At 35.5% G+C, this 9798-nt stretch overlaps 1 protein-coding gene across 1 annotated transcript; it reads left to right on the top strand.

The window, feature by feature from the left end:
- Nucleotides 1-8422: 8422 nt before the first annotated feature.
- Nucleotides 8423-9052, top strand: LOC130685120 (olfactory receptor 6C65-like). Its single transcript, XM_057508304.1, has one exon. It carries the CDS (start codon nucleotides 8423-8425, stop codon nucleotides 9050-9052), a length of 630 nt encoding a protein of 209 aa, XP_057364287.1.
- Nucleotides 9053-9798: the final 746 nt, after the last annotated feature.

The raw sequence follows: 9798 nt of genomic DNA on the forward strand, positions 1-9798 counted from the left end.
CTTGTGCAAATAATCAAGCCAGCTGTTAATTATTTTCTTAACCTGGTTACTTCTAATAAAAATGAAAGTGATTTAAAAATATTGTTTCAATAACGCAGCTTCCTTCCAGAATAGAAAATCCAACTCCAGATGTTGCTACATAACCTAATAACACAATTTGTTTTATCTTGCCTAGAATCCACAAAACTGCAAATAGTAATAGAAACGAAACCCAGAATAGAAGTGCCAGCCTTTTGAGGCCCTCTCAACTGACCAGTGATAGAGACCTAGCTGCACCCTTTACTGCACCCCCTTCTCAGCATGAAGCAGCCAGAGTGGTCATCGCCCCTTTTCCCTAGCAGCAGCTAGAGTCTCTACCTGTAGAGGAGAGAATGAGACAGGGACCATAGGCTTAGACAGAATAAAGTGAGAGCCTCTGGAAGAGGCGGGGCGGGATATTTGCAATCAGAGCAATGTAACTACATGCTGGAACTCCCCCCTACTGGAACTATGTTGAACATGGAGCTCTAGAATCATTCTTCAGTGAGATCAGTTAATGTTCCCCAGATAGAGAGGAGTAGCACATGTTTTGTTATGCTAGTCATTTGTAATCGTGTATGGGATTCGCTTTGGCATACTGGAGGGCCCGGGCCTGTGTGCTGTCTTTCCTCCTTCAGATCTGACTAGGTAATTTTGCAAGCTGAGCAATTGACTTAGCATGCAGACCCAGCTGTAGATAGCATAGTAAAAAGCAAGATTCTTTAGCAAATAGACAATATCTCAGCCTACCTCAGAGGCTGGGCATGCAATCTTTTGATGTGCACCCGAACCAAGGCGCCAGTGTCCCAGAGAGAAATCAAGGAAAGAAATTATCTTTAATACTCAAAGACCCCTTCCCCGTTACCCAGACTGACAACCGCAATTTATATAATAAGTTAAAAGCTCTCCAGGCATTCCAAAGGGAAGTGTAGACCCAACTAAAAGCAGTCTACCTGTTCCAAGTTAAAGACTTTGTGTTTGTAAGGCGACACCGAGTGCAGACCCTTGAGCCACGGTAGAAAAGACCCTACTTAGTGTTACTGACCACCCCAACAGCAGTCAAAGTTGACAGGATTGCCGCCTGGATCCACGCATCTCATGTGAAACCCGTTGTCTCAGCCGAGACAGCTGACGACCATCTCGCGTGGAGAGCCCAACCTACTGAGAATCCTCTCCAGCTTAAAAATCACCAGAAGACCCCTAAAGTGACCAGGTGCGCGTCCAGAGACACCAATGCCATTTAGCTGACCCACGCATTTCTCAAAAACTCTATTCCAAGATAACCACGTCAGCTGGACAAAGACAACCCTCAAAAGCTAAGACTGCACCGTTCATATTGTGCCTTTCCCCTATTGCACTACCAAACAGATGACCTCTAATTTCCTGATTGAAATAGTTACAAGAAGAAGAGGGGAATGTAAGAATGAGAATAAGTTAGCATAAGAGTAGCCATCTTAAGGGCCTAGAAGCAGTTTTCTGAAGTTGTGACTTAAAAGAAAAAAACTGGAACTGGGTAAGGCCTTGGAAAACAAGTTAATCATGAACACTGGGATGGGGGCAGCTGTGGCCTTCGGTCAGCTAACCTTGGTCAGTTAATCCTACATACCAAGCTTATCGTGCAGAACCTCCCTAACAATTGAGGAGTGGTCTTATCTTGCTCTCGCTTAACCCCAGGATGTATGTTTTGCAAAGATAATGTGCAGCTGTGGAAAATTACTCAGAGTTAAGTGTTTTGAAAATGCTATATAAACCCTTGGTTTTGAGTGCTTGGGGTCCTTGTTGAAACCCACTGTGTCGGGCAGACACTTGGACCCCAGCTAGCTGGAATAACAATAAACCTCTTGCTTGTTGCATGGATCTGCCGTGGCCTTGGTCTCCTCACTGGGGGGGAAGCACAGACCCGAATAAGGCCGTTGGGTCTTACATTATATCCTCACTTAGTCTAATTCTAGGTCTCTTCATTTCTTTGTATAGGTTCAAGCTCTGACCAATATCATGTTCCTTCTGCCTGGAGAACTTCCTTAACATTGCTTGTGGATTAAGCCTTTAATCACTAAATCACTCAGTTTTCATTCCCATGAGAACTCTTTAATTTTCTTCCTTGCCTCAACGGTATTTTTAGCTATACACAGATTTCTGGGTTTACTTTTTTCCTTTCAAAAACTTGGATGTCATTGCATTGCTTTTTATTTTCAAGGTTTTGCAGGAGGGTCCCTGGTAATACTCTTGTTCTTCTAATGCAGCCCACATCTGACATCCTTCTTACCTCTTTGTTTTTTGTGTTAAGAAACTTGAATATAATATGACTTAGGTTTGTTGACTAGATTTCTTTTTCTTGATAATTATCTAGGCTGGTTTCTGTGAACTTTTCAGTTTGATGATTTTGTACCTATCACCAATTCTGGAAATTTTTCTGCGATTAATTCTTTTAACATTTCTCCAAACATTTTTGTATTAATCTAGTCAGGAGTTGGGCTTTGTCTGAAGTTTCTTGTTGGCTATGGTGTCTGTCCTGAAGGCATCATGGATCTGAGATTGCTCTAGTGATACTTGTGTTTATTGTGTGGGCTATTTTACCAGACTGTTTCTCTGAAAATCTGTTCCAATTTGGCTTGGGTTCTCGGTTTGAACATGGCACTTTGCCCTGCTCCCAGAGGGAATCCATCTGTTGTAGATCTTCTTGCTGGGTTCTGCTCTCATGACTATTCAGTGCTGCTTTTTGGCATTGAATGCCGTGGGCATTCTCTGATACCCTAAATAAGACAATTTTAGGAAGGTAATGTGAACTTGGTTTCCAGCATTTGGACTTCATGAGTGTTTCTGTCCTTCATACAGATTTAATTCTGAGTCTAGCATATATTTCTACACCCATTCCTCTGACAATGTCATGGATTTCCATCAATGCCAATGGATATGATTTTGTGGCTTTACTCCCTGAAGTCTGAGGTGTTTGTTTGTTAATGGAGACATAGGATATAGGTCTTCTCAGAGTTTCAGAGATGACTGACATTCCTGTCATAGCAGGAACCCTCAGGCTACACTTCCATTGCTCTCCCTTGAAGATCTGATTTTGATTCCATAGGGGATACAGGAGTATGAGTTTGGGGAGAGTTTTAGCAGTGACTGCTTCCTCCCAAATGCCACCTGTCAGCACAGTGGAGAGTGCTGGCTCAGGGTAGTATTCTGGTGCTTTGTAGCTGGTGGACTTCCTTAGCACTTAGTAATTTGTTAAAAATGTTTGGCTGAATGCTCAATGAATTACAAGGTTATGTAATATTATAGTTATTTCTTCCACAGGAAAACAAACGTTTAGATTTTGTTCCTTTCTGCAGGTACCTACCTCTCCCTAAAATTAGTGTTAATTGTTTGTTCTGAAATTGTTTTCAAAAATTGATTGTCCTTTCATATGTTTAGGAAAAATCATTAATTTGCAACTTAATCAGTTTTTTATCTTGCTCTAAGGATGGGAATTTTTTTCTTCCATCTTTCTACATCTATGAGCTAAAAGACAGTTCCTTGATTATTTCAAGGGATATCTCCCCAGGTCACCTAATTAAAAATATTTATCTTTATTACAGTAATTTATACAGAACTAAAACTATAAATTATTTATTAAATTGTGCCATATATCTGATCCCACTGATTCATAATAGGATATATTTAGCTATCATCTGCTACTTGTTAATTATCAGAATATCCCCTCTTGTGGTTGCATAGATATGTTTGACAATATTCATTTAATTGTACACTTACAAAGGGTGTATCTTATATTATGTAATATTATCTTAAAATAGTTATTAAAAATAGAAGAGGTGCATTTAAATCATATAATCAAGTATTTGGCTTATAAGAAAATAGTAAGAAATAATCTATCATGTTATATACTTTTTTCTTTTATAACATACGTAGTGCTTTTTGTATATATCTTCCACACTATATTTTCTTATCCTATAACTCTGATTCATAGTGTCTTACACATGTATTGAATGAAAAAATTTACATGTATTGAATATTATACATGTATTGAATGAACAGATTTTATGTTGACACAGAGTTAATTTATTTTTCCTGAATAAATAGGGATAGTGAAGGTTACTAGGGTGGTGTAGACTTCAAACTGATTTGTTTTTAAGATTAAGCTAGGATTGACTTCATACAATCTTAGTGTGATTCAGCCCACCAAATATAGTCTCATCTTGTATTATATATTTTATATATAATCAAGTGCCAAAGATTTGTGTTCTTATTGAGTGCAGCTTGCTTTATTAGATTTCCAGTTTAAATAGAAGAAGAATTGGCTACAGGAATAGTAACTTAGGAAGCTTTAGTTAAATATCAGAAATTCTGTATTATAAACCTATCATTCCTATACCCAGCCTCAATTCAATGCAATTCCTGTTTGGATTAATTTGATCAGCCTCACTTCTATTTGTAGATCAGATAAAACAATAACTTATCAGAAATATAGAAGGATTTTTAAGCACAATGTCTGGCCTTCAACACAAATAAATAAGCAAGTAAAGACAGAGGGTTATAAGACCAATAAAAGGCAATAGAAAAATATAAATGATGTAGATATTACAGTTAGGATATGATGATATGTTTATTATTAATGGTACCTACAAGAGAATAGAATAAATTAATTAAATGATTGAAATATGGAGATTGCAATAGATACTTGAAACCTATATAAAGGAATCAAATCACTCAATAGAAAGAAACAATACAATATCTAATACCTAAATGGCTAATTTGATGCATTAAGTTATGAATTACTAGGGACTCCAAAGGGAAAGGATTGGAACATTTTCAGGATCTGAGCTGTCTTTCTTTAAAAGGGCATCATTTTTTATAATATAATGTTTTCTGTACTGAATAGCATATACCACAAATGTTGCATTTAGAACAGCATACAGATTATCTCACAATTTCTGTTAGTGAGAAACCTGGGCAATTCTTATCTGGATAGTCTACAAAGCTGCAATCAAGGTGTATGAGGGCTAAAACATCATCTGGAGGCTTGACTGGGGATGGATACATTTCCAAGATTATGCAGATGGTTGCTTTCAGAACCATATGTTTATGGAATTCATGTATGCTTATTTATTCAAAGATTAATGGAGAGAGAAACTGTGGAATAAGTTTGCTAGCAAGAGTTTTATATAGATTAACCTAATCATAAGAGTAACAACACATTATCTTTGCCTTATTGCATTGTTTAGAAGCAAGTCACATGCCCTCCCAACACTCATGGAGAAGAGATTGTGCAAATACATGAGCAGCAGGAACTGAAAATCATGGAGACAGCTTTAGAGTATGCCTACCACATTTTGCAAAGGAGATACTTTTGTGAAAAATTGTTGGTAAAACAAAACTTTTAAATGGTTGAAACACTAAATCATGCTAAATGAAACTTTTACAAAATATTAGAAAAAGAAGGAAAAATGTAGCATATTTTTGGCCAAAAATTAGCTGACCATCATTTTAAGTTCTCTTGAAATAGCACAATCAGCCTAAACTACCAATATTTTTCCTCCTTCTCCCATAGAGTCACCTGTTATAGCAAATCCAGGAAAATACAAATATATCATTCTAACAAAAAAAATTCAAATTCAGAATCTGTAATAATCATACTATAAGAAAAAAGCAAAAAAGTGAGAATAGTTAATCACTTAGTTGTTCTGTAGCTGAAAATAATGTATCAGATCCAAATCATCTGTAGGAAAATTAAATGAATAAAATAAAGTAACACAAACTTTGCTTTTTTATTTTATAATCTACAAGAAACAATAAACAGGTTTTTCATTTTCTTATTGCTAAATAATATTCTATTATATGTATCTACCACCTCTTCCTTACCCATTCATATGTTGATAGACACTAGCTTGCTTCCATATCTTGGCTATTGTAAATAATGTTGCAGTAAGCAAAGAGGTGAGTGCATTTTTCTGAATTAGTGGTTTCTTTTCAGATAACCAATTTCATGAATTTTATGTTTATAAGCATTCTTTCAACATTTAATGTATCTTGATGATGTGTCTATCTACTAACTATATCTTAACTAAAATAGGTACTCAATACTTTTTATTAAAAAATATTTTAATAGCACATTTTATATCCTGTGGCCCTTTCCTCTTGCTATATTTTGAATCTTTACAAATTTGCATGAAATTGCATTATAGTGCCTTAGCAGACACTTATCCTAGGTAAAAATAGAATAATATTGACAGTATGAAACCTCAAATAATGCTAAGACTGCTATGCTGTCACTGCTCTTTGCATTATACACATCCCTGACATTTGTTTTTTAAACAATCATTTCCCAAGGATACCTAATTACAGTTCTTCAACTAAGCTTTGAAGTGTTCTCATTAGTAAAATCTCTCTCCAGAGACATTCATTTTGCTGCAAGAATTCCCTATGATTATATTGAGGGGATAAGAAACAAAACAAAACAGATAAAACCTGTCTGTTTTAACAATAGTTAGACAACCAAGTTTTCCACCTGGTAAGTAATTTAAAAATATACAACTCATTTATCTTTCACAAAGTTTCTGGGAGCCAAGTAAAATGTTTTGTTAATAGATTTTCCCAGCATCTAGGTTGACAATATAGTTATTTTTATGGAAATTTTGGAAAACGAAGGATGCTACATGCCTCGCCTTGGATTGGGCAACTCTGGGTTAGTTCTTCATATGCCAAGGATTTTCTGTCTCACAAATTGTATTCATCTGTACCCTGTTTTCTGTAGGTATTATTTCATGACTCTTCACTCAAACTTTGATCCTTATCCTTCTTAGGAACCCGTGAGTTTTAATTAATCAAAAAGCAAAATCTGTAACTTTATCACCTCTATTTGCCTATTTCACTGTAAATATTGATCTATTCCCACATTTTTCTTTTCCTTATCCATTTATTTATTTATTTATTTGTTTGTTTGAGAGTTTTACCCACAGTTGAGGAAAGTTTAGTTTCTAGTTCTGCTGTGTGACCAGTTAAAAACTTAGTGGTACATTTTGCTGCTGCTCTTCCCATTTCCACAGATGCTAGCTTTACTCCTAAACAAGTTAGTACTAGAGACACTGTTACTTAATGAAAACTTTGGCAGTACTACCTAAGTCTCAGTCTTCCACCCTCAACATGGACTGACTACTTGGGACTGTCCATACAGCTTTCACCAGCATGTCACTAACTCCTTCCTGTACCACAAGTTGCAGGACTGCTTGAATACTTCCCTTGCAGTGTTTATGCAGGTCTTCTACCAGCAACTGAGACTATGTCTCCATCTAACAGGGCCTCCCTGACTTCAGGAATACATTTTCTACTGGACCTTTCTTCATGCTCCACTTTACTCTAAGCAAGCAGATTATGTGCTAAATGCAACCTGCGCACTATAGAAATATGTTCTTGCATAAGAAAATCAGAGACAAAAAAATTGTGAAGTCTATGAATCCAAAAGTGAAGCAGCAACACTGATAATTACAGTAAGGCAAAGGAGCACTTGTGTTTGAGCAAATTACTATGATATGGGACTATATATATATGTTTTGTTTCTCACCTCATTTTTTGCATTTTCTAATCAATTTATAACTTTGGTAACTTTGGATGTTAGAGGCTAAATTAAAAATAAAGAGATTATTATTTAATTCAGAAAAAAAACCCTTTAAATTCTATTTGTTTGTAATTATATAAATGTTAATTTTGGCAGCCTTGATGCTTTTGTTAAGTTGTTAATTCTCTATATAGGCAGTACTGACCTGAAACATCTTGAAAATATCGGAGAGAATAGCTCTCTAAGAAATGAACTTAAAATTTTTTTTTCCAGAAAATCATTAGATAAAATGTCATCAGAAAAATATTTAATGAAAGTAAAATATTTTATATTTACAGTTTCACCTAGTTTTTGTAACATATGACAAATTTTTAAAAGAAAGTAAACCATATTTGATAAGTTTATCTTTCTCATATAGAAGTGTTTATTATATCTTATATAGATGTGATTCATTCAATATTAAGTGGCTAATGATCCAAAAGGAATATAATAGATATAAGTTTCTTTGTCCTGGATCACATATGATTCAGAATTGAGTACAAATTGGTGGTTAACTTTCTGGCCAATTATAGGACTTATATTGCTTAAACTATTGAATATGATAAAAAATAAGTAATCCTGGACTCATGACATAATTGTTTCTTATCTTCATTTATAGACCTGGAAGAAGTCAGCAGTAAGAAATGAAAAAATCGAACATCTGTGAAAGAGTTCATTCTTCTGGGATTAACAAATGACCCAAAGTTAAATGTTCTGATTTTTCTATTTCTGTTTTTCACATATATACTGAGTATAACTGGAAACTTGACAATTATTACCCTTACCCTGACAGATTCACACCTGAAAACTCCCATGTTTTTCTTTCTTAGGAATTTTTCTTTCCTAGAAATCTCATTCACAACAGTTTGCATTCCTAGATTTCTAGTTAGCATTGTAACAGGGGATATGACCATTTCCTATAATTCTTGCATGGCCCAAGTGTTTTTTTTCATCCTCCTTGGTTCAACAGAATTTTTTCTTTTGACAGCTATGTCCTATGACCCGTACATAGCCATCTGTAAGCCATTGCATTACACAACAATAATGAACAGCAGAATCTGCAACCAGCTTGTAGTTAGTTCTTGGCTGGCAGGATTTCTCATTATCTTTCCACCTGTGATCATGGGGCTGCAGCTGGATTTTTGTGGCTCCAATATCATCGACCACTTCACCTGTGACTCTTCCCCTATGCTACTGATCTCCTGCACTGACACAACATTCCTGGAGCTCATGGCATTTTTGCTGGCAGTATTCACACTCATGATAACCATATCACTAGTGATTCTTTCTTACGCATTCATTCTTAAAACAATTCTGGGAATCCCCTCTACTGAACAAAGGAAAAAGGCCTTTTCTACTTGTTCCTCACACATGATTGTTGTCTCTATTTCTTATGGAAGTTGTATTTTCATGTATGTTCTGCAAAAGAAGGTGTGGCTTTGACTAAAGGTATAGCAGTGCTCAATACCTCTGTTGCCCCAATGCTAAATCCTTTTATTTACTCCCTAAAGAACCAACAGGTAAAGCAGTCCTTTAAGAATTTAGTCAAAAAATGCTTCTCAAATACACTTTAATTATAACAAAATTCATGGCATGAATTTTAATGAAACTTATGTCTAACATAATGTTAACATTGTTATATTTCTCCATTCATTACAATATTCAACTTCTTTTTCCTTCAGGTTTTATTCTCAATTTATCTGGTTTTGACCTCATTTGTTTAAAGTACCTTTTATATTTACATGCCCTAAAAGTTTTCTGACCACGAGTGATTTGATGATAGATAAATGAGAATGACATTTAACAAGATTGTGAAAATTCAGTTTTAACAATCATTGAAGAACTTTCCCTTTACACCAATCAAAAGCTAAATAAGAGCTATCATCAAGCAATTCTAAAAAAATTATTTTATCCAGTGCATAAGCCAGAGTGTCAGGCAGAAAAATAGATGAGTGGGGTGAAAAGAGAATAAGGCCAGTAAACTCCACTAAAAGGGACTCAAAGAGTTAACCAAATAAACCTAGAGAGCCAAAAAGACAGAGTTAATGAGTTGATCACTTGTTGTTCCAAAGGCCAGGAGTAACTTGGAATGTCCAGATATTCCCCAGATAAAGAAAAGTATCTGAGCGCAGCCCATGTCTTCATGTGTCAATTAGATCATGCCATTCTAAGATTTACTTGAGCCTGCT

This window comes from Manis pentadactyla, chromosome 10, assembly GCF_030020395.1.
Source record: "Manis pentadactyla isolate mManPen7 chromosome 10, mManPen7.hap1, whole genome shotgun sequence".
NCBI classification, from domain to species: Eukaryota; Metazoa; Chordata; class Mammalia; order Pholidota; family Manidae; genus Manis; species Manis pentadactyla.